Source organism: Microcaecilia unicolor, chromosome 6 (genome assembly GCF_901765095.1).
Source record: "Microcaecilia unicolor chromosome 6, aMicUni1.1, whole genome shotgun sequence".
NCBI lineage: Eukaryota > Metazoa > Chordata > Amphibia > Gymnophiona > Siphonopidae > Microcaecilia > Microcaecilia unicolor.
The window spans coordinates 186,479,657-186,504,777 of NC_044036.1; the positions used below are offsets into that span (position 1 = coordinate 186,479,657).

Genomic DNA, 25,121 nt, shown 5'->3' on the forward strand with positions numbered 1-25,121 from the left:
CACCTTCACAACGGTCTTTCTAAAAATCGCTCCAGTTTTTTTCATAAGTTTCTTCTTGTTTTCAGCTTACATTTTCACCCTTAACTTTGTACCGTGCCAGTTTAAAATATAGAGTTTGTGGATCTGTTCTGCACAGAGGGCTCCAGTTTACCACTATTTCCAGCCCTTTGATAATGAGAAAGATATATATGTGCATTACATTCACTGGCTATATGGTCATTTTTTTAAAATCATTTTTCTAACAATCAACATATAGCTAGAATTCATGTTCACTCATCTTGCTGCTTCACTCACTTTTTTTATTATTGTTTCACCTCTTAACCAGACCTCCCTTTGTTGAGGATTTGCCTTCACCAAATAGTTCTCAAAAGCATTCGGCATTAACGTCAGTGTTACCACACTCATTATCAATTTTTTGAGTCTGCCATTTATTAATTTCTTTCGTCAATTTTCTGAATCTGCCATTAATTGATCACTCTCGTTTAATTTTTATTTTTTCAAACACATGCATATATGTGCTATAATCATTTATGTGTTTAGACATGTGAATTCTGACATATTTGTATTTATTCATGTGCAAATTGTATTTATATAAGCACACCATTTTATGCGTTTAAATATTTATTCATTGCTTGACCCCCCTTTTTTTAATACATGAGAGGATTCATTTAATTTTTAATGTGTATAAATTCACCTTTGAATGCATTTGGTTATCCATGTTTAATGTATCCAATCCACACTGCTCTCTTACTTTGTGTAGACATGAGAATTCATTTACATATTGTTATTTATTTATATGTACATCATTTTTATACAAGCACACCATTTTTTGTCTTTACATATTTTTAAATATGGAAGGTTTTATTTTATTTTTTGATGAATTTAAATGTTTTATTTTCTTAAAAATTTAATCATCCGTTTAAATTCATATTCATTCTTAAATGCATCTAATTTGTTATTATACATACTTTTTTATATAATATTTAAAATTATAAAATTAATTTTAAATATTTAAACGTATATATATGTTGTCTACTTTTATATTGTTTTTATAATTTATGTATTCAAAATTTGATTATAGACTCCTGATGCAGGCCTAACGGCCGAAACACGACGTTGTGTCGAGTCTTTATACCTCAATAAACATCTTTATTATTATATATCCTTTCAGTCTTTGGAATCCTTGGTCGTCCTCCCACTTTTATTTCATTTCCTATTTTACTACCATATGCACCCAACTGATATGCAAAGTTCAAATTTTGAGGTGATTTATTTTGGTAGCTGCAGTCATCTCCCTTCCCTAATGCATGAACCACATCAGCCCTTTATTTCATATCTCCAAGTAGCTATACAGTATCTACTCCAGTAACACATCACTCACCTCCCTTTCCCTCAACTCCAAGGCTTCCAATTCTTGCTCAGATAGTTTTGACCTCCTGTATATGTCTATGTTTTGCTGTAAAATAAGCACAAGATACACTTTAAACAAGAGGCTATAAACACAGATTAAGTAGTACATTAGGCAGCCCAAACTTTGCAAAGCCTGCCATACTTCACATATGTATCAATGATACAGTAAAGTGAATTTGACTCAGATCAATCCTTCTTCAGACTTCATTATGGAAAAAGTTCAGAAATTTGCAGGGTAGCTTTCTCAAAAAGGCACCCAGTACTACCCAGAGGTGGAGGTAGCCTGAGTTCTGGATACACAAGTAATACAATGGTATAAGGAGAAAGGTCAGATACATGAAGAACTGCTGAACTTTTAGGGTAAATGGGAGCATACACTGAGGAAATATATTCCACCAAAACCGAATGGAACCTTGCTGTTGGTGCAACATTTGAAAAAGTTTTAAACTACACCTAGAGAAGCTAAAAGTCACAAATGAGTGCATAAGCAGCAGGTTACAGAAGATAAGCAGCAGGTTACAAACTGAAATAAAAAGGACAATTTAAATGTCTATAAATAGGTAGCAGAAGCTTGAGACCTGGGAACTGAAGACTTTCAAAGCATTAAATAGGAAGAAAAAAATATATATATATGGTCAACATACCACCAGCCACACAAGTAACACTCTTACCTGGTTATCTTATCTAAATATTCAGCAGAACGTATCCAATTAAGTGTGCCACTGAATATGCAGATGAATTAACCAGATCTGCTATTTAACTATACAGTACTCAATATGCAAACAGCGTGGACATCCCAGAAGGGACAATGAAAGAAATAATCTATAAAAAAAATTAGAAGACAAGTCAAAATGCTTGAAAGGGCAAAATTTGAACTTACTTGTTAAGTTCTTTTCTTTGAGCCCTGACAGACCAGTCCAGGTGAGTGGGTAATTTTAGAGGAAAGGGCATTTCTTGCCCAATAATCTCCCCCTTTTGAGGATGGTATTTCACTTCTGGAAGACCATTGTTTCTCTTCCTAAGCAACAGGGCAGACGGAACCCGGTAAGCATGGCGGGGGGGGGGGGGGGGGGGGGGAGCCAACCTCTGAAGGGCGCCACAAGCCATGCTTACCACTGCCTGAGCGCTCACCTACAGGCAGCTCTAGGTTCCCACCTGTCCGACCTCAGCTCCCCGACAGCCCTCCTTTCGTTCCTGCCGCCCGGGGTGTGTGTGTGTGTGAAATCTTTTAATTTAGCTCAGTCGCAGCAGCAGCGGCTGCATCAGTTAAAGCAGCAGGCAGGCTTGTCATCTCTAGCCTTCCCTTCCCTCTCAGTGTTCCGCCCTTGCGGAAAAGCGAAGATACAACTCCAAAGGGGAGGAGGGAGGGTTTGTGAGAACAGCCTGCTGTCCGTGGAGAATACCTGCTACAGGTATGTATCTTTGCTTTCTCCGAGGACAAGCAGGCTGCTTGTTCTCACATGTGGGGTATCCCTAGCACCCAGGCTCACTCAAAACAATGAACATTGGTCAATTGGGCCTCGCAACGGCGAGGACATAACATAGACTGACCTGAAACCATAAACAACTAATAGAGTGCAGCCTGGAACAGAACAAAAATGGGCCTGGGGGGGGGGGGGGGGGGGGGGGGGGGTGGACTTGGATTCTAAACCCCGAACAGATTCTGCACCACCGACTGCCCAAACCAACTGTCGCGTCGGGTATCCTGCTGAAGGCAGTAGTGAGATGTGAATGTGTGGACTGATGACCACATTGCAGCCTTGCAAATCTCCTCAATAGAGGCTGACTAAGTGTGCCACTGACACAGCCATGGCTCTAACATTATGAGCCGTGACATGGCCCTCGAGAGTCAGCCCAGCTTGGGCATAAGTGAAGGATATGCAATCTGCTAGCCAATTGGAGATTGTGCGTTTTCCGATGGTGACTCCCCTCCTGTTGGGATCAAAAGAAACAAATAACTGGGCGGACTGTCTAAAGGGCTTTGTCCGCTCCACGTAAAAGGCCAATGCTCTCCTGCAGTCCAAGGTGTGCATTCGCCAGGGCGGGTATGAGGACAGGGAAAGAATGTTAGCAAGACAACTGACTGATTCAGATGGAACTCCGACACCACCTTTGGCAGGAACTTAGGGTGCCTGCGGAGTTATGAAAATTGATATAAGGTGCATGAACTACCAAGGCCTGAAGCTCACTGACTCTACGAGCTGAAGTAACTGCCACCAAGAAAATGACCTTCCAGGTCAAGTACTTCAGATGGCAGGAGTTCAGTGGATCAAAAGGAGGTTTCATTAGCTGGGTGAGAACGACATTGAGATCCCATGACACTGTAGGAGATTTGACAGGGGGCTTTGACAAAAGCAAACCTTCAGTACATTATGCAAAGGAGCCGTTGCAGCTTCTTCTAGGTGGAGAAGGATAATCCAGGACCTTGAGCATCTCAGCCCTGAGCTCATCCTCAACCTCCATAGGGAAGGGAATAGCCACAGCCATTTCCCAAACGGAGGTAAAGGATAGACTCTGCGGTGGAGACAATCTCCTTTCTGGTGGAGGGGAAGGTTCAGAAGGAATCCCAAAGGACTCGTCAGAAGAAAAGTACCTGGGATCCTCCTCTTCCTCCCAAAAGCGCTCATCTTCAGTATCGAACAAGACATCTCTCAGAGCAGTCTGAAACTGAGCCTGCCCATACGCCGAGGAACAACGTCCTCGATGGCGGTGCTGAGAAGTAAACGCAGATAGTCGACCTGTGTGGCAGCCGGCACCGATGCCGGGGACCTCACCACAGATGAAGGGCTGTAGCTGATGGTACGGAAGGCACAAGCACCCCTGACACCAAAGCAGCCTGGTGCAGTAACCCTTCCAGAAACTCTGGAAGCAGGGCCCTGATGCGCTTGTTGAGAGCCACCGTCGGACAAGGCTGTAGGGTCGGGATAGGAGACGGTGGCAGAATCTGTCGAGGCTCGGGAGAAGGTACCAGGCTGCTAGACCAACGGCACCTCCTGAACAGAGGGAGAGCGATCCTCTCAGCGCCGACGCTTCTCGGGTGCCAAATCCCTTGACGCCCAGGAGCTCCCGGCACCATGTGTCAAAGGAGATCGACAATGGTGCTTCTTCGCCTTCACTCGACGCCCATCATCGAGACTCCTCGGTACCGATGAGGACGACGTGGAATCCTCACGTCTCCTCGGGGCTGGGTCCAACAAAGGTCGGTCCCGGGGGGCCTGCATAGCAGGCGGCCTAGAGACAGGTGGAGACCCACTCAATGACTCACTGCTCCCAGCACAAGTTGGTCGTTCCGCAGCCATTACCTTCTCTCCCGACGTCGGTACCGATGTCGAAGGACCAGACTGAGCCCCAAAAAGCCTCTCTTGTTGGGCCTCTCAAGACGCTTGGGTCTGTTTCTTCATGCGAAGACACAGACTGCAGGCGGCTGGGCTGTGGTCGGGCCCAAGGCACTGGATACACCTAGCGTGGGTATCGGTACCCGAGATAGTCCGATTGCACCGAGTACGATTGAAGCCGCTGGGTATCTTTGATGACATGGAAGAAAAAATGGCTTTGGCGAAATAAAAAGCCGCGATCGTGCCTGTTAAAAGTAAAAAAGGGCACGAAAAGAAGGGATCAACCCGACCGCGTGGCCTAAGCGTTGAAAAAACAAAGGAAACTTAAAAAACAGCAAAAAAGTAAAGAAAAAACAACGGGAGATTTTTTTTTTTTTGGAAACTGAAAATTCTAACAGGAAAAGAAAAAAAGACAAAACCAATGCAGAAAACTCTTTCCCAAGCCTGAGAGGAGCGCGGAAAAAAAATAACTGAGCAGGAATGCTCATGCGATGGGCAGGAAGACGACTGCACATGCGCGCCAGAAGACTGGCAAAAAGCGAATGCTACATACCTGTAGAAGGTATTCTCCGAGGACAGCAGGCTGATTGTTCTCACTGATGGGTGACGTCCACGGCAGCCCCTCCAATCAGAACACTTTACTAGCAAAGGCGTTTGCTAGTCCTCGCACGCCGATGCGCACCGCGCATGCGCGGCCGTCTTCCCGCCCGACAAAGACTAGGGAAGACACAACTCCAAAGGGGAGGCGGGTGGGTTTGTGGGTATGTAGCATTCGCTTTCTCCGAGGACAAGCAGGCTGCTTGTTCTCACTGATGGGGTATCCCTAGCCCCCAGGCTCACTCAAAACAACAAACATGGTCAATTGGGCCTCGCAACGGCGAGGACATAACTGAGATTGACCTAAAAACTTATCCAACTAACAGAGAGTGCAGCCTGGAACAGAATAAAACATGGGCCTAGGGGGGTGGAGTTGGATTCTAAACCCCGAACAGATTCTGAAGCACTGACTGCCCGAACCGACTGTCGCGTCGGGTATCCTGCTGCAGGCAGTAATGAGATGTGAATGTGTGGACAGATGACCACGTCGCAGCTTTGCAGATCTCTTCAATAGTGGCTGACTTCAAGTGGGCCACTGACGCAGCCATGGCTCTGACATTGTGAGCCGTGACATGACCCTCAAGAGCCAGCCCAGCCTGGGCGTAAGTGAAGGAAATGCAATCTGCTAGCCAATTGGATATGGTACGTTTCCCCACAGCCACTCCCCTCCTGTTGGGATCAAAAGAAACAAACAATTGGGCGGACTGTCTGTTGGGCTCTGTCGGCTCCAGATAGAAGGCCAATGCTCTTTTGCAGTCCAATGTGTGCAGCTGACGTTCAGCAGGGCAGGAATGAGGACGGGGAAAGAATGTTGGCAAGACAATTGACTGGTTCAGATGGAATTCCGACACAACCTTTGGCAAGAACTTAGGGTGAGTGCGGAGGACTACTCTGTTATGATGAAATTTGGTGTAAGGGGCCTGGGCTACCAGGGCCTGAAGCTCACTGACTCTACGAGCTGAAATAACTGCCACCAAGAAAATGACCTTCCAGGTCAAGTACTTCAGATGGCAGGAGTTCAGTGGCTCAAAAGGAGGTTTCATTAGCTGGGTAAGAACGACATTGAGATCCCATGACACTGTAGGAGATTTGACGGGGGGCTTTGAGAAAAGCAAACCTCCCATTAAGCGAACTAAAGCCTGTCCCGAGATCGGCTTACCTTCCACACGGTAATGGTATGCACTGATTGCGCTAAGGTGAACCCTTACAGAGTTGGTCTTGAGACCAGACTCAGACAAGTGCAGAAGGTATTCAAGCAGGGTCTCTGTAGGACAAGAGCGAGGATCTAGGGCCTTGCTGTCACACCAGACGGCAAACCTCCTCCATAGAAAGAAGTAACTCCTCTTAGTGGAATCTTTCCTGGAAGCAAGCAAGATGCGGGAGACACCCTCTGACAGACCCAAAGAGGCAAAGTCTACGCTCTCAACATCCAGGCCGTGAGAGCCAGAGACTGGAGGCTGGGATGCAGAAGCGCCCCTTCGTCCTGTGTGATGAGGGTCGGAAAACACTCCAATCTCCACGGTTCTTCGGAGGACAACTCCAGAAGAAGAGGGAACCAGATCTGACGCGGCCAAATGGGAGCAATCAGAATCATGGTGCATCGGTCTTGCTTGAGTTTCAACAAAGTCTTCCCCACCAGAGGTATGGGAGGATAAGCATACAGCAGACCTTCCCCCCAGTCCAGTAGGAAGGCATCCGATGCCAGTCTGCCGGGGGCCTGAAGTCTGGAACAGAACTGAGGGACCTTGTGGTTGGCTCGAGATGCAAAGAGATCTACCAAGGGGATGCCCCACACCTGGAAGATCTGGCGCACTACTCGGGAGTTGAGTGACCACTCGTGAGGTTGCATAATTCTGCTCAACCTGTCGGCCAGACTGTTGTTTACGCCTGCCAGATATGTGGCTTGGAGCACCATGCCATGACGGCGAGCCCAGAGCCACATGCTGACGGCTTCCTGACACAGGGGGCGAGATCCGGTGCCCCCCTGCTTGTTGATGTAATACATGGCAACCTGGTTGTCTGTCTGAATTTGGATAATTTGGTGGGACAGCCGATCTCTGAAAGCCTTCAGAGCGTTCCAGACCGCTCGTAACTCCAGGAGATTGATCTGCAGATCGCGTTCCTGGAGGGACCAGTTTCCTTGGGTGTGAAGCCCATCGACATGAGCTCCACACCCCAGGAGAGACGCATCCGTAGTCAGCACTTTTTGTGGCTGAGGAATTTGGAAAGGACGTCCTAGAGTCAAATTGGACCAAATCGTCCACCAATACAGGGATTTGAGAAAACTCGTGGACAGGTGGATCATGTCTTCTAGATCCCCAGCAGCCAAACCACTGGGAAGCTAGGGTCCATTGAGCAGATCACATGTGAAGGTGGGCCATGGGAGTCACATGAACTGTGGAGGCCATGTGGCCCAAGAATATCAACATCTGCCGAGCTGTGATCTGCTGGGACGCTCGCACCCACGAGATGAGGGACAACAAGTTGTTGGCTCTCGTCTCTGGGAGATAGGCACGAGCCGTCCGAGAATCCAGCAGAGCTCCTATGAATTCGAGTCTCTGCACTGGGAGAAGATGGGACTTTGGATACTTTATCACAAACCCCAGTAGCTCCAGGAGGCGAATAGTCATCTGCATGGACTGCAGAGCTCCTGCCTCGGATGTGTTCTTCACCAGCCAATCGTCGAGATATGGGAACACGTGTAACCCCAGCCTGCGAAGTGCCGCCGCTACTACAGCCAAGCACTTCGTGAACACTCTGGGCGCAGAGGCGAGCCCAAAGGGTAGCACACAGTACTGGAAGTGACGTGTGCCCAGCTGAAATAGCAGATACTGTCTGTGAGCTGGCAGTATCGGGATGTGTGTGTAGGCGTCCTTCAAGTTCAGAGAGCATAGCCAATCGTTTTCCTGAATCATGGGAAGAAGGGTGCCCAGGGAAAGCATCCTGAACTTTTCCTTGACCAGATATTTGTTCAGGGCCCTTAGGTCTAGGATGGGACGCATCCTCCCCTGTTTTCTTTTCCACAAGGAAGTACCTGGAATAGAATCCCAGCCCTTCCTGCCCGGATGGCACGGGCTCGACCGCATTGGCGCAGAGAAGGGCGGAGAGTTCCTCTGCAAGTACCTGCTTGTGTTGGAAGCTGTAAGACTGAGCTCCCGGTGGACAATTTGGAGGTTTTGAGGCCAAATTGAGGGTGTATCCTTGCCGGACTATTTGGAGAACCCACTGATCGGAGGTTATGAGAGGCCACCTTTGGTGAAAAACTTTCAACCTCCCTCCGACTAGCAGGTCGTCCGGCACTGACACTTGGATGTCGGCTATGCTCTGCTGGAGCCAGTCAAAAGCTCGTCCCTTGCTTTTGCTGGGGAGCCGAGGGGCCTTGCTGAGGCGCACGCTGCTGACGAGAGCGCGCGCGCTGGGGCTTAGCCTGGGCCGCAGGCTGTCGAGGAGGAGGATTGTACCTACGCTTACCAGAAGAGTAGGGAACAGTCTTCCTTCCCCCATAAAAACGTCTACCTGTGGAGGTAGAAGCTGAAGGCTGCCGGCGGGAGAACTTGTCGAAAGCGGTGTCCCGCTGCTCTACCACCTGTTCAACCTTCTCTCCAAAAATATTATCCGCACAGCAAGGCGAGTCCGCAATCCGCTGCTGGATCCTATTCTCCAGGTCGGAGGCACGCAGCCATGAGAGTCTGCGCATCACCACACCTTGAGCAGCGGCCTTGGACGCAATATCAAAGGTGTCATACACCCCTCTGGCCAGGAATTTTCTGCACGCCTTCAGCTGCCTGACCACCTCCTGAAATGGCTTGGCTTGCTCAGGGGGGAGCTTGTCCACCAAGCCCGCCAACTGCCGCACATTGTTCCGCATGTGTATGCTCGTGTACAGCTGGTAAGACTGGATTTTGGCCACGATCATAGAAGAATGGTAGGCCTTCCTCCCAAAGGAGTCTAAGGTTCTAGAGTCCTTGCCCGGGGGCACCGAAGCATGCTCCCTAGAACTCTTAGCCTTCTTTAGGGCCAAATCCACAACTCCAGAGTCGTGAGGCAACTGAGTGCGCATCAGCTCTGGGTCCCCATGGATCCGGTACTGGGACTCGATCTTCTTGGGAATGTGGGGATTACTTAATGGCTTGGTCCAGTTCGCCAGCAATGTCTTTTTTAGGACATGATGCATGGGTACTGTGGACGCTTCCTTAGGTGGAGAAGGATAGTCCAAGGAGCTCAAAAATTTCAGCCCTGGGCTCGTCCTCCACAACCACCAGGAAGGGGATGGCCGTAGACATCTCCCGGACAAAGGCCGCGAAGGACAGACTCTCGGGAGGAGAAAGCTGCCTTTCAGGGGAGGGAGTGGGATCCGAAGGAAGGCCATCAGACTCCTCGTCAGAGAAATATCTGATGTCCTCCTCCTCCTCCCACGAGGCCTCACCATCGGTATCAGTTCACGCACCTGTGTCTGAAGCCGTGCCCGGCTCGACTCCGTGGAACCACGGCCACGGTGTGTGCGTCGAGAGGTAGACTCCGTCGCCGGCGAAGCTCCCTCCGTCGACGTCGTCGGGGAGCCTTCCTTGGAGGCGACCGCAGTCGATGTCGGAGACCTCACCCCGGGCAAGGGGCCAGCTGGCGCCTCACTCGACGGTACCGGAGGCGCAAGCACCCCCGGTACCGGAGGGGAAGGGCGCAACAACTCTCCCAGGATCTCTGGGAGAACGGCCCAGAGACTCTCGTGCAGAGCGGCTGTGGATAAAGACATGGAAGCCGATGCAGGTGTCGATGTCAGAGTCTGTTCCGGGCGTGGAGGCTGTTCCGGGCTGTCCAAAGTGGAGCGCATCGACACCTCCTGAACAGAGGGTGAGCGGTCCTCCCGGTGCCGATGCCTACTGGGTGCCGACTCCCTCGGCGACCCAGAGCTCTCGGTACCGATACGGGAAGGAGACCGGTGTCGATGCTTCTTCGACTTTTTCAAACGAAGCATGTCACCGGAGCTTCCCGGCACTGACGAGGAGGACGTAGAATCCAGCCGTCGCTTCCTCGGGGCCGAGGCCGAAGAAGGTCGGTCTCGGGGGGGCTGTACCACAGGAGCCCTCAGGGTAGGGGGAGACCCACCCGAAGGCTCACCGCCACCAGCAGGGGAATGGACAGCCCTCACCTGCACTCCAGTCGAAGCACCAGTGTCCGACGACATCAGCAGAAGTGGAGATCCCGGTACCACCGACGCCGACTTCCGATGTCTCGGCCCCGATGCAGAGGGTCGATGCCTCGATGCACTCGATGCACTCGCGGCAGAGGACGGAGGTCTTGACGCTGTCGACGTCGACGCACTCGATACTACCGGTGCCGATGAAGAGCCCGAGAACAAAACGTTCCACTGGGTCAATCTCGCTACCTGAGTCCTTTTCTGTAAAAGGGCGCAAAGACTACAGGCCTGCGGGCGGTGCCCAGCCCCCAGACACTGAAGACACGACGCGTACCTGTCAGTGAGCGAGATTACCCGGGTGCAATTCTTGAAGCCGCTGGGACTTCGATGACATGGGCGGAAAAATCACGCCGGCAAAATCAAAACTCGTAATTGCGGTAAGGCACCAAAAAGAGGGGAAGAAAAAATTCGACCCGAGGCCTCAAAAGGGCCTACCCCGGAAACGAAAAGAAACTTATCGGGGCAAAAACTGGAAATACAGGAAGGGGAAAGACCGAAAAGGTCTTCTTCCAAAATCCTTTTTTCCCTTTTTTTTTTTAAACTAGCGAAAAACCAAAAAAGACGCGCGAGGTCAACTTAAGGGGCGCGAACGGCGTAACACGACCGTACCGAGCGCGGACAAAAGAAGACTGACGAACACGAGCCGGTTCGGGCGGGAAGACGGCCGCGCATGCGCGGTGCGCATCGGCGTGCGAGGACTAGCAAAGGCCTTTGCTAGGAAAGTGTTCCGATTGGAGGGGCTGCCGTGGACGTCACCCATCAGTGAGAACAAGCAGCCTGCTTGTCCTCGGAGAAAACTTTTATATATATTTTGCTTGCAAAATTGCCAATTCCCAGGCCGATGCGGACGTCGACCCACATGTGAGAACAAGCAGCCTGCTTGTCCTCAGAGAATGTATTTTTTCTGAATGTGAACTCCTGGCAAGCTTCTTCATAAGTCAGAAAAACCTCTCCAAGGATAAATCTTTTTTTTAATAGAATTTTAGTTACCTTATGTAACTCAGATAATTGGTGATGTCTAGTCAAAGCATCTTTATTGGGAAACTGTCTTCTACAAAGCAGGCAAGCCAGCTTCCTCCAGTCTGTTAGTTTTTCTTCATCCACCTCTACCAAATGCTCCTGCAGGTCCTCCTCATTATCGCTGTCTCCACTGTATGCAGCTACAAGCCCACACTGCAGATAAGAACAAGGCAACACCATTAGTCAATACTACACACAGAAAAAAAAAAAAAAAAAAAGAGAGAAACTGCCAGTCACAAATCTACATTCAAGATATCCCTTCAACAACCTTTTATGAAAAAACAGCAGATCAACAAGGACAGGCTATAGCTCTTCAAATTTTCCCCACTTCCCGTGAAATCACTTTGCAATTCTTTAACTACTACTGAATTATTACACCAATTTCAATGTCTTCTGCAAACTGGTATTATCTCTATATGTTTGAATATTTAACGCTGATTTTTAAAAAAGGTTCCAGAGGAGATCCAGGAAATTATAGACCGGCAAGTCTGTCATTGGTGCCAGGCAAAATGGTAGAGACTATTATTAAGAACAAAATTACACAGCATATTCAAAAGCATGGATTAATGAGACAAAGACAACATGGATTTAGTGAAGGGAAATCTTGCTTCACCAATCTACTGCATTTCTTTGAAGGGATGAACAAACATGTGGATAAAGGTGAGCCGGTTGGTATTGTGTATCTGGATTTTCAGAAGGTGTTTGACAAAGTACCTCATGAAAGGCATTAGGAAAGGAATGGAAAACAAAAATGAGGATGTTATAATGCCTTTGTATCGCTCCATGGTGCGACCGCACCGTGAATATTGTGTTCAATTCTGGCCGCTGTATCTCAAAAAAGATATAGTGGAATTAGAAAATTTGCAGAGAAGGGCGACGAAAATGATAAAGGGGATGGGACAACTTCACTATGAGGAAAGGCTAAAGTGGTTAGGGCTCTTCAGCTTGGAGAAAAGGTGGCTGAGGGGAGATATGATAGAGGTCTATAAAATAATGAGTGGAGTTGAACGGGTAGATGTGAAAAGTCCGTTTACGTTTTCCAAAAATACTAGGGATAAGGGGCATGCGATGGAGCTACAATGTAGTAAATTTAAAACGAATCAGAGAAAAATTTTCACTCAACGTGTAATTAAACTCTGGAATTCGTTGCCAGAGAATGTGGTAAAGGTGGTTAGCTTAGCGGAGTTTTAAAAAAGGGTTGGACAGCTTCCTAAAGGAAAAATCCATAAACCATTATTAAATGAACTTGGGGAAAATCCACTATTTCTGGGTTAAGCAGTATAAAATGTTTTGTACTTTTTTGGGATCTTGCTAGGTATTTGTGACCTGGATTGGCCACTGTTGGAAACAGGATGCTGGACTTAATGGACCTTTGGTCTTTCCCAGTATGGCAATACTTATGTATCAGGTCTCAGAGATGCCTATTATATCTAATTTTTCAGAAGCAAACTGCTTGGGCAGAATAACTCTATTGTGAATGAACTACGTATAAGAATAGTGCTGAACTAAAGCTTGAGGCAGAAAAAGACCTGCACGGTCCATCTAGTCTGCCCAACAATTTAAACACAGATTAATAAAGCTGAAATTCTAACAAGCCTCCAAAGAATTCCTGTGGCACAGAATAAAGGAAGAAATAGAAGAAAAAGGCTGTAAAGCAACAAAGAGAGACTAATGGGCTCACTTCCTACCTGCTGGGAGACTGAGAAAATACTGAGGCTAGGGTCACATGACCAGGGCTCTTATTGGCTCTCTAGAGTCAGAGTTTTTTCTCAGTCTCCACCTGCTGGAAGGCGTGCACAACCCATCAGTCCAATCCTGGGCCGGTCCGGAGGGATGCTAAGGAACAGGGGCATTTCTTGATCATGGTCCGATAGGATATCTAATTGTAAATCCCAGTCCCTAGGTCTCTTAGCTGAAGGTTCAAAACTCTGCTGCCCGTCTTGTCTTCCGCCAGGGTCGCTATACTCATACTACCCCTCTCCTCAAGACCCTTCACTGGCTCCCTATCCGTTTTCGCATCCTGTTCAAACTTCTTCTACTAACCTATAAATGTACTCACTCTGCTGCTCCCCAGTATCTCTCCACACTCGTCCTTCCCTACACCCCTTCCCGTGCACTCCGCTCCATGGATAAATCCTTCTTATCTGTTTCCTTCTCCACTACTGCCAACTCCAGACTTCGCGCCTTCTGTCTCGCTGCACCCTACGACTGGAATAAACTTCCTGAGCCCCTACGTCTTGCCCCATCCTTGGCCACCTTTAAATCTAGACTGAAAGCCCACCTCTTTAACATTGCTTTTGACTCATAACCACTTGAAACCACTCGCCTCCACCTACCCTCCTCTCTTCCTTCCCGTTCACATTAATTGATTTGATTACTTTATTTATTTTTTGTCTATTAGATTGTAAGCTCTTTGAGCAGGGACTGTCTTTCTTCTATGTTTGTGCAGCGCTGCGTACGCCTTGTAGCGCTATAGAAATGCTAAATAGTAGTAGTAGTAAGGTACAGATCTGACAGGATCCCCTGACACCCCTGCTCCTGAAGTATCCCTCTGCATGAGAAAGGCCTGGTACATCTTAAGTACAAAATCCCCCTGCCTGAGTGCCTGCAGACTGTACCAGAGCCCGAGTCAGGTTCACCTAAATTCGCTGAATTGCGAGGAGTAGAAGGGACACCCGAAGGAGACATAGGAGCTGGATTCAAAATGGCTGTCGTTCGCGCCAAGTTCCCCGCGCCAGCCTCCGGAGCGGAGCCTGAGGTCTTCACACTAGGCGCAAGAGAGCGAGACTGAGAAGAAGGAACAACCGTTGAACCTGGCCCCGAAACCGACGGAGTAAGAGGACCGGAAGAAACCTTGAGCGCCTTGCAAAATGTACAAGCGCCGGAGGTATTAACCCCCCGACGCTGACAGACAGAGCACCTCCTGAGCTTCTCCGACATACTGGAGGTAAGCATGCACGTGCGTACTGGCGCCTAGCGGTTCGCGCCCTTTTTTTAAAAAAAATAAAATCGCAGTCAGATAAAATATCCCCAAGGAAATCAAATGCGATCGGGAATAAGCAAGAAACAAATGCTGACTGACTGCAGCTGGCTTTGTCCTTTGTGATCTTTCTTTCTTTTCCTTTTTTTTAACACAGCTGATTCAAGCAAACCCAAGCACACACAGATAACTAAATGGAGCTGTCTGCTCGTTAGGTCAGTGGGGAAAGAAAGACGACTTTTTCTTTTTTCTTAACAATACTGGCAGCCTCTCCCAAAGGCAAACATCTTTCCTCCAAAAGGGTAGCCCTTCCCTCTTTCTCTTTTTTTTTTTTTTTAAACAGTAGGGAGATGGGGAGGGACCCGGGACACTCCAGTGTAACACCCCAGAGGCTGAAAACTACAAGCCTAATATCAGAAAAGCCTTTAATCGAATTCCTCAGGCACAAAAGAGAACAGAAAAGAAAAATCTATTAATAGAGACCAACAAAGAGAGACTAATGAGCTCACTTCCTACCTGCTGGGAGACTGAGAAAATACTGAGGCTAGGGTCACATGGCCAGGGCTCTTATTGGCTCTCTAGAGTCAGAGTTTTTTTCTCAGTCTCCTCCTGCTGGAAGGTATGCACAACCCATCAGTCCAATCCTGGGCCGGTCCGGAGGGATGCTAAGGAAGAAGGGTTTGTGTTTTCTGATTCCAGTATTGTTTGAGGTACCACTGCAGTGGCTGCACATGAAATCCAGCATGAGGTAGCTGCCATGTGCCCCAAATTTGGAGGAAAAAATGGGCCGACGTTGTTGACAAAGAGCAGAGATTGTTGCAATAGCGAATGATGGCATCTCTCCTGCTGTTCGGTAGAAGACAGTTGCTGTTTTGGTGTCCAAACGTATGCCAATGAATATGACAGGGTTGGAGCTTAGTTGAACTTACAGAAGTTGACCAGGAAGCCCAATGCTTGCACAATGTGCAGAGTAGCTTTATAATACAAAGACAATGATCCTTCAAATGGGCCAAAGAAGAGCTGGTCGTCCAGATATGGGTAAACAAAGTGGCCCTGCTGCCTGAGGTGTGCTACTACTGCAAGGCATTTGGTAAACTCTAGGTGTGTAAGATAACAGCAGCATTTTGTATTGATAGTACTGCAAGAAGAATTTGAACCAGAGGTGTTATCTTCTGTGGTTGGGAGTGATTGGGAATGAGTGTAAGTCTGAGATTGAGGGAGGCCAGTTAGTCTTTGAGAAGGAGTAGAAGGATGCTGGAAAATGTAGCCATTCAGAACTTTTCATTTTTGAGTTGGACACTGAGAGGCCTGAGGTGTAAGTATGGACAGAGGGCCCCTGATTTCTTGGGGATGAAAAAAAAATCTGGAATAAAAGCACTTCATTTGTGGAGCAGGGTTTGGGGATAGGGCTATGCGAGGAGGGTCTTCAATGACAGAAACGGGCAGAAGATGGGAGGTTGAGTCATGGAGATCAGGCAGTGACCTTTGGAGATGATGGTTAAAACCCACTGCTTGGATGTGATTACTTGCCAGGCAGGGACAAAGTGGCTGAGTTTCCATCCTACCAGTAGATAAACAAAAACTAAGGCTGGTTTTAAGCGAAGTCAGCTGGAAACTGTGGTTTTGTTTGCATTCCCTACATAGACTGCATTTGAATGGCTGGTCTATTGTAGGGAGACAAGCGCTCTATGGAAAGGCTTCTGGTGACAAAGTCTGTGGTAAGCTTTTCTGTACTAAGGATTCTGTTCTGGAGGCTGGCTGGAGAGCTCATGGATTGTGGTGCAACTGTCCTTAAATCTACGATGCACTGTTAGCCTCCCTGGAGATATCTCCAAGACAAGGAGCAAGTCCATGTAGTGCGTCTCAAGGTCTGAAGCTTTAAGCCATGCTATTCTGCAAGTGTCTACAGCTAGAGCAGCCATTCAGAAGTACCATATGCATCATAGCTGGATTGAATCCGTTTCGTTTACTGATTTTTGATATTACCACCCTCCATATAAATCAGAGTGGTTTACAAATATGACTAATAAAAATTAAAAGAAATAGGAATCACAACTTTAAAAAAAGAGAAATAAGTAGAAACAAAAGAGTAAATAGAAAAGGGAGTCAAAGGACCGCCAGCCAATCATGCAGTGCACCACCTCAGGAATCCACAGAAAAAAGTCTTGGTAAAAAAAAACCTTAAAACGCTGGTAAGACTGCTCTGTACATTATGCAAATGGTAAAGAATTCCAGAGGAAAGGATTCAAAAGAAAAAAAAAAATGCAGAATGTCTGCCTGGTGGTCTGAAATTGTGTGTGCTTTAAGGCAGGGATAGATTGGTTTCCAGAGGCAGATCGCAGTGAACGTATTGGTCTATATGGAACAATTAGAGAGAGGAGATATGCTGGAATCTCTGTGACAAGGACTTTGTGCGTTAATGTTAAGATTTTATATTGTATTCAATAGAAAATGGAGAGCCAATTATGTTGCTTGAAAAGTGGAGTAATGTGGTCAAATAGGCACAAGCCAGAAAAGATATAGATAGCTGTGCTTTGTACAGACTGAAGCTTTTTATACAGTGCAGATAAAAAACAAAAACAATGTTACAATAGTAAAATTTTGTAATAACTAGGACGTGAAGAAGCATACAAGAAAGGGTATAAAATTCAAATTGATCGTATACAGAAAAAACAAGATCACACTACAGAATTAATCTGGGAGAAAAAGGAAATGTGAGGGTCAATAACTACTCCCAAATATTTGAAAAAAGACTCTACTAATTTAATGAAGGAACTACAAATTGTGGGTCCTATGTTAGGAGTGGATACTCATCTTGTTGCCCATAGGGCACCCCCAACTCAACTGAAACAGCTGAGAAACTGGTTCAGGAGACAAGCCAATAGGCACCCTCAACTCAACTGAAACTCAGTATAAAACTGGCTTCAAGAGCACCTAAAAGGGTAGTTGAAGCACAACTGAATGCATCTGGACTGAGCCTCCAAGATGGTACTTTTGAATAACATCCATGCTTGATTTAGTGCCCTAAACTTAGCAGCCGATCCTTTCAGTTTCTTTTTAATCATTTTCCTCATTTTATTATAGTCGCCCTTTCGAAAATTAAATACAGCTACAGTAGATTTCCATTGCAGGTTCATCCCAGATAGTAGCTCAAAACTTGATTATGTTATGATCACTGTTTCCCAGGAGACCCCCCAAAACCACCACCTCTTGCACTATGACCTGCATGCCACCAAGACCCAATCCAAAATGGCTCCCCTTCTCGTCGGTTCCTGGACCAGTTGCTCCAAGAAGCAGTCATTTATTACATCTAGAAATGTTATCTCCCTGGCACTCCCCTTTTCTAACACTTATCCAGTCAATATCGGGGTAATTGAAATCACCATTATAGCATTGCCCAATTTGCCAGTTTTCCTAATCTCTGTAAACATTTCTTCATCCGCCTGTTCATTCTGTTCACTCCTTCCCTTCACACATAGAATTTCTATCCATAATGATTACACGCTGCTATCTGTGGAATGGAAAGTTTATTTTGACTCAGTTCCCTCTAACATATAGTGCAACCCCACCCCCCCACAATTTGATTCTATCAATGCGATACAATTTGTACCCTGTTAACACAGTGTCCCATTGACTCTCCTCTTTCCAAGTCTCTGAGATGCCTATTATGTCTACTGCATCATTTAGTGCTATATATTCTAACTCTCCCATCTTACTCTTTTAGGCTTCCAGCATTTGTATACAGGCACTTCAAATTCTATTTTTTCCTTTGATCTACAAGCTGCTTAGAAGTTGAAGGGGATAATGTGCATACTTTATCCTGCTCTCTCATTAAGCACACCTGGCTTACTTTCAGCATTGTTGAAACCTCTCTCTCTGCTGGGATTCCCTAAATGTCTTGTTTCAATAGTATCCTTCAAGGATAATCTTCAGCAAACCATGCGCTCCTGGGCGACCGTCAGCTTCCCCACTCCCCCATTCTAGTTTAAAAGCTGCTCTATTTTTTTTTTAAAAGGTTACTGCCAGCTGCTTGGTTCCATCCCGGTTAAGGTGGAGATCATCCTTTTGGAACAATCCCCCCCCCCTTTCTCAGAATGTCACCCAGTTCCTAACAATCTAAATCCCTCATCCCTGCACCATTGTCTCAACCACGCATTGAGACTTCGGAGCTCTGCCTACCTTTTGGACCTTGTGCATGGAACGAGGAGCATCTCTGAAAAGGTGACCCTGGAGGACCTGGACTTCAGCTTTCTACCTAAGCCTAAACGTGGCTTCCGGAACCTCCCGCCTACATTTTCCTATGTCACTGATACTCACATGTACCAAGACAGCCAGCTCCTCCCCAGCACTACCTAGGTCTAGGTGACATGTGAGGTCTGCTACCTTCACGCCAGGCAAGCAAGTCACCAAGCGATCCTCATGTCTATCAGCCACCCAGCTATCTATATGCCTAATGTTCGAATCACCAACTACAACAGCTGTCCTAACCTTTCCCTCCCGGGCAGCACTTGGAGACATATCCTCGGTGCAAGAGGATAGTACATCCCCTGGTGGGCAGGTCCTGGCTACAGGACTACTTCCTACTTCACCAGGGTGATGCTCTCCTTCTAGAAGACCGCCCTCCTCCAAGGTAGCACAGGGGCTGCCAGACCAGAGATGGGATTTCTCTACAACATCCCTGTAAGTCTCCTCTATATACCTCTGCCTCCTTCAGCTCCACCAAGTCTGCTAATCGAGCCTCAAGAGAATGGACCCATACTCTGAGAGCTAGGATGTCTTTGCATCGGGCACATACATATAACCACTCACCAAGTGGGAAACAATCATACATGTGACACTCAATGCAAAAGACTGGATAGCACCCCTTTTGCTGCTGGACTGCTGACTCTCTCTTAGTATTTTTGAGATCTAGAGACCCCCCCCCCCCCCCCCCCCCCCCCCCGAGACAAAAAGGTTATGTCCACCACATGCTGGAGACTGAGAAATACCGATTCTTTGAGGGACTGTATAGTATATTTGTAGGCTCGCTCAAGAATCAGGAGTTCAGTCTTCACCTGGTGATAGGTGTGCATAACCCATTCTTCCCTGGGCTGGTATGGAGGAATGCTAAGTAAACCAATTAGAAAGCAGCATTTCAGCTGCAAAAATATAGCTCACCGCTCAGAGCCTGGAATGGGTGGGCAAGAAGAGTAGTTGCCTAATGTTTACAGTGTCAGGCTTGAGAACCAGTGAAGCCAGGATTTCAATCCGACACTTCTAGTGATCTCTGGACTTGATCAAGTCACTTAACCCTCCACTGCTTCAGATAAAACAGACTAAGCCTCCCAAGGTCATAGAAATACTTCATGTACCTGGAAGTTATCTTGAGCTCCTACTGTAAAAGGCATGAGCTGAACCCTTCTCTACTAACACCATCCTTGCACTTAGAAACACTACACAGCTGCACATATACGAATGTGTATAGACCACAGAAGACTGAATAAAACTGGAAGAAAAAAAAGTTCTTGGCAAGAAGAATTCAAGTTTGAACTCTTACCTTTAACGGATTTTCCTCATCACCATTCTTCATATCTAGAATAATCTGTCTCTCAGCCAGTGCACCCTACAACACAGACACCTATGTAAGTGGCATGCACCTTATTCTTACTTTATGAAACAGAAGCCAAAACATATTTATTACCTTTTTCTCAAAGAGAGCAAAGCCAGCATCAGCAGCTGCAGATTCTCTCCTTTCCTCTTCCTTTAAGGAACACAACGGCTGGAAATTGTTCTTAAAGTTCTCCTTCTGTTTGTTTAAACTCTTAGCCCATCGTTCCATGTCTTTGGCGATCTAAAGTAAAAGATACAATTGAATGCAGTTGTGACCTGTCCAATACACTCCACCAGTGAGACTCAAATTCTTAGGAAAGCAGAAGGAAAGTAAAGCATAATGAAGGACAGAAGTCAAATGACAAGAACTAAGTACAGGGTTATTAAGTCACTGGAAGGCAGAAAAAGCGAATGATACAAACCTGTAGCAGGTGTTCTCCGAGGACAGCAGGCTGATTGTTCTCACGACTGGGTTGACGTCCACGGCAGCACCTCAAACCGGAAGAAAAATCTTGCGGGAGGTCCCGCATGCGTGGCAGTCTTCCCGCCCGTGCGCGACCGCTCAGTTAAATGACAAGCAAAGAAATGAGGAAAAACGCAACTCCAAAGGGGAGGAGGGAGGGTAGGTGAGAACAATCAGCCTGCTGTCCTCAGAGAACACCTGCTACAGGTATGTATCATTCGCTTTCTCAGAGGACAAGCAGGATGCTAGTTCTCACGATTGGGGTATCCCTAGCTCCCAGGCTCACTCAAAACAAACAGGGTCAATTGGGCCTCGCAACGGCGAGGACATAACAGAAATTGACCTACAAAGAACAACTAACTGGGAGTGCAGCCTGAACAGAATAAAACCGGGTCCAGGAGGGCGGAGTTGGATTCAAATCCCAAACAGATTCTGCAGCACCGACTGCCCGAACCGACTGTCGCATCGGGTATCCTGCTGGAGGCAGTAATGTGATGTGAATGTGTGGACAGAAGACCACGTCGCAGCCTTGCAAATCTCTTTAATAGTGGCTGACTTCAAGTGGACCACTGACGCTGCCATGGCTCTAACACTATGAGCCGTGACATGACCCTCAAGAGTCAGCCCAGCCTGGGCTTAAGAGCGAATGCTACATACCTGTAGAAGGTATTCTCCGAGGACAGCAGGCTGATTGTTCTCACTGATGGGTGACGTCCACGGCAGCCCCTCCAATCGGAAACTTCACTAGCAAAGGCCTTTGCTAGTCCTCGCGCGCCCATGTGCACCACGCATGCGCGGCCGTCTTCCCGCCCGAACCGGCTCGTGTTCGTCAGTCCCGTATGTAGCAAGACAAAGACAAGGGAAGACAACTCCAAAGGGGAGGCGGGCGGGTTTGTGAGAACAATCAGCCTGCTGTCCTCGGAGAATACCTTCTACAGGTATGTAGCATTCGCTTTCTACGAGGACAAGCAGGCTGCTTGTTCTCACTGATGGGGTATCCCTAGCCCCCAGGCTCACTCAAAACAACAAACATGGTCAATTGGGCCTCGCAACGGCGAGGACATAACTGAGATTGACCTAACAATTTATCCAACTAACAGAGAGTGCAGCCTGGAACAGAATAAAACATGGGCCTAGGGGGGTGGAGTTGGATTCTAAACCCCGAACAGATTCTGAAGCACTGACTGCCCGAACCGACTGTCGCGTCGGGTATCCTGCTGCAGGCAGTAATGAGATGTGAATGTGTGGACAGATGACCACGTCGCAGCTTTGCAGATCTCTTCAATAGTGGCTGACTTCAAGTGGGCCACTGACGCAGCCATGGCTCTGACATTGTGAGCCGTGACATGACCCTCAAGAGCCAGCCCAGCCTGGGCGTAAGTGAAGGAAATGCAATCTGCTAGCCAATTGGATATGGTACGTTTCCCCACAGCCACTCCCCTCATGTTGGGATCAAAAGAAACAAACAATTGGGCGGACTGTCTGTTGGGCTGTGTCCGCTCCAGATAGAAGGCCAATGCTCTTTTGCAGTCCAATGTGTGCAGCTGACGTTCAGCAGGGCAGGAATGAGGACGGGGAAAGAATGTTGGCAAGACAATTGACTGGATCAGATGGAACTCCGACACTACCTTCGGCAAGAACTTAGGGTGAGTGCGGAGGACTACTCTGTTATGATGAAATTTGGTGTAAGGGGCCTGGGCTTCCAGGGCCTGAAGCTCACTGACTCTACGAGCTGAAGTAACTGCCACCAAGAAAATGACCTTCCAGGTCAAGTACTTCAGATGGCAGGAGTTCAGTGGCTCAAAAGGAGGTTTCATTAGCTGGGTGAGAACAACATTGAGATCCTATGACACTGTAGGAGGTTTGACGGGGGGCTTTGACAAAAGCAAACCTCTCATGAAGCGAACAACTAAAGGCTGTCCTGAGATCGGCTTACCTTCCACACGGTAATGGTATGCACTGATTGCGCTAAGGTGAACCCTTACCGAGTTGGTCTTGAGACCGGACTCAGACAAGTGCAGAAGGTAGTCAAGCAGGGTCTGTGTAGGACAAGAGCGAGGATCTAAGGCCTTGCTGTCACACCAGATGGCAAACCTCCTCCATAGAAAGAAGTAACTCCTCTTAGTGGAATCTTTCCTGGAAGCAAGCAAGATACGGGAGACACCCTCCGACAGACCCAAAGAGGCAAAGTCTACGCTCTCAACATCCAGGCCGTGAGAGCCAGAGACCGGAGGTTGGGATGCAGAAGCGCCCCTTCGTCCTGTGTGATGAGGGTCGGAAAACACTCCAATCTCCACGGTTCTTCGGAGGACAACTCCAGAAGAAGAGGGAACCAGATCTGACGCAGCCAAAACGGAGCAATCAGAATCTTGGTGCCTCGGTCTTGCTTGAGTTTCAACAAAGTCTTCCCCACCAGAGGTATGGGAGGATAAGCATACAGCAGGCCTTCCCCCAATCCAGTAGGAAGGCATCCGATGCCGGGGGCCTGAAGTCAGGAACAGAACTGAGGGACCTTGTGGTTGGCTCGAGATGCAAAGAGATCTACCAAGGGGGTGCCCCACACCTGGAAGATCTGGCGCACTACTCTGGAGTTGAGCGACCACTCGTGAGGTTGCATAACCCTGCTCAACCTGTCGGCCAGACTGTTGTTTACGCCTGCCAGATATGTGGCTTGGAGCCACATGCCGTAACGGCGAACCTAGAGCCACATGCTGACGGCTTCCTGACACAGGGGCGAGATCCGGTGCCCCCCTGCTTGTTGATGTAATACATGGCAACCTGGTTGTCTGTCTGAATTTGGATAATTTGATGGGACAGCCGATCCTTGAAAGCCTTCAGAGCGTTCCAGACCGCTCGTAACTCCAGGAGATTGATCTGCAGATCGCGTTCCTGGAGGGACCAGCTTCCCTGGATGTGAAGCCCATCGACATGAGCTCCCCACCCTAGGAGAGACGCATCCGTAGTCAGCACTTTTTGCGGCTGAGGAATTTGGAAAGGGCGTCCCAGTCAAATTGGACCAAATCGTCCACCAATACAGGGATTTGAGAAAACTCGTGGACAGGTGGATCACGTCTTCTAGATCCCCAACAGCTTGAAACCACTGGGAAGCTAGGGTCCATTGAGCAGATCGCATGTGAAGGCAGGCCATGGGAGTCACATGAACTGTGGAGGCCATGTGGGCCAGCAATCTCAACATCTGCCGAGCTGTGATCTGCTGGGACGCTCGCACCCGAGAGACGAGGGACAACAAGTTGTTGGCTCTCGTCTCTGAGAGATAGGCACGAGCCGTCCGAGAATCCAGCAGAGCTCCTATGAATTCGAGTCTTTGCACTGGGAGAAGGTGGGACTTTGGATAATTTATCACAAACCCCAGTAGCTCCAGGAGGCGAATAGTCATCTGCATGGACTGCAGAGCTCCTGCCTCGGATGTGTTCTTCACCAGCCAATCGTCGAGATAGGGGAACACGTGCACTCCCAGCCTGCGAAGCGCCGCTGCTACTACAGCCAGGCACTTCGTGAACACTCTGGGCGCAGAGGCGAGCCCAAAGGGCAGCACACAGTACTGGAAGTGACATGTGCCCAGCTGAAATAGCAGATACTGCCTGTGAGCTGGCAGTATCGGGATGTGCATGTAGGCGTCCTTTAAGTTCAGAGAGCATAGCCAATCGTTTTCCTGAATCATGGGAAGAAGGGTGCCCAGGGAAAGCATCCTGAACTTTTCCTTGACCAGATATTTGTTCAGGGCCCTTAGGTCTAGGGTGGGACGCATCCCCCCTGTTTTCTTTTCCACAAGGAAGTACCTGGAACAGAATCCCAGCCCTTCTAGCCCAGATGGCACGGGCTCGACCGCATTGGCGCTGAGAAGGGCGGAGAGTTCCTCTGCAAGTACCTGCTTATGCTGGAAGCTGTAGGACTGAGCTACCGGTGGGCAATTTGGAGGTTTTGAGGCCAAATTGAGGGTGTATCTTTGCCGGACTATTTGAAGAACCCAACGGTCAGAGGTTACAAGAGACCACCTTTGGTGAAAAACTTTCAACCTCCCCCCGACCGGCAGATCGCCCGGCACTGACACGTTGATGTCGGCTATGCTCTGCTGGAGCCAGTCAAAAGCTCGCCCCCTGCTTTTGCTGGGGAGCCGTGGGGCCTTGCTGAGGCGCACGCTGCTGACGAGAGCGAGCGGGCTGGGGCTTAGCCTGGGCCGCAGGCTGTCGAGAAGGAGGATTGTACCTACGCTTGCCAGAAGAGTAGGAAACAGTCTTCCTTCCCCCATAAAAACGTCTACCTGAGGAGGTAGATGCTGAAGGCTGCCGGCGGGAGAACTTGTCGAAAGCGGTATCCCGCTGGTGGAGCTGTTCTACCACCTGTTCGACTTTCTCTCCAAAAATGTCCGCAATCCGCTGCTGGATCCTATTCTCCAGGTCGGAAGCACGCAGCCATGAGAGTCTGCGCATCACCACACCTTGAGCAGCTGCCCTGGACGCAACATCAAAGTTATCATATACCCTTCTGGCCAGGAATTTTCTGCACGCCTTC

At 48.2% G+C, this 25,121-nt stretch overlaps 1 protein-coding gene across 2 annotated transcripts in view; it reads right to left on the reverse strand.

The window, feature by feature from the left end:
* RBM5 (RNA binding motif protein 5) overlaps positions 1 to 25,121 on the reverse strand; it is a 247,830-nt gene that overhangs the window by 22,951 nt on the left and 199,758 nt on the right. For both annotated transcript variants that reach the window (XM_030205344.1, XM_030205343.1), the window contains exons 20-23: positions 20,217 to 20,366; positions 20,073 to 20,138; positions 11,527 to 11,709; positions 1,382 to 1,456 (exon numbers count right to left, since the gene is read on the reverse strand). In XM_030205344.1, the coding sequence (XP_030061204.1) occupies positions 1,382 to 1,456; positions 11,527 to 11,709; positions 20,073 to 20,138; positions 20,217 to 20,366 (474 nt within the window). The remainder of the gene's footprint in view (positions 1 to 1,381; positions 1,457 to 11,526; positions 11,710 to 20,072; positions 20,139 to 20,216; positions 20,367 to 25,121) is intronic.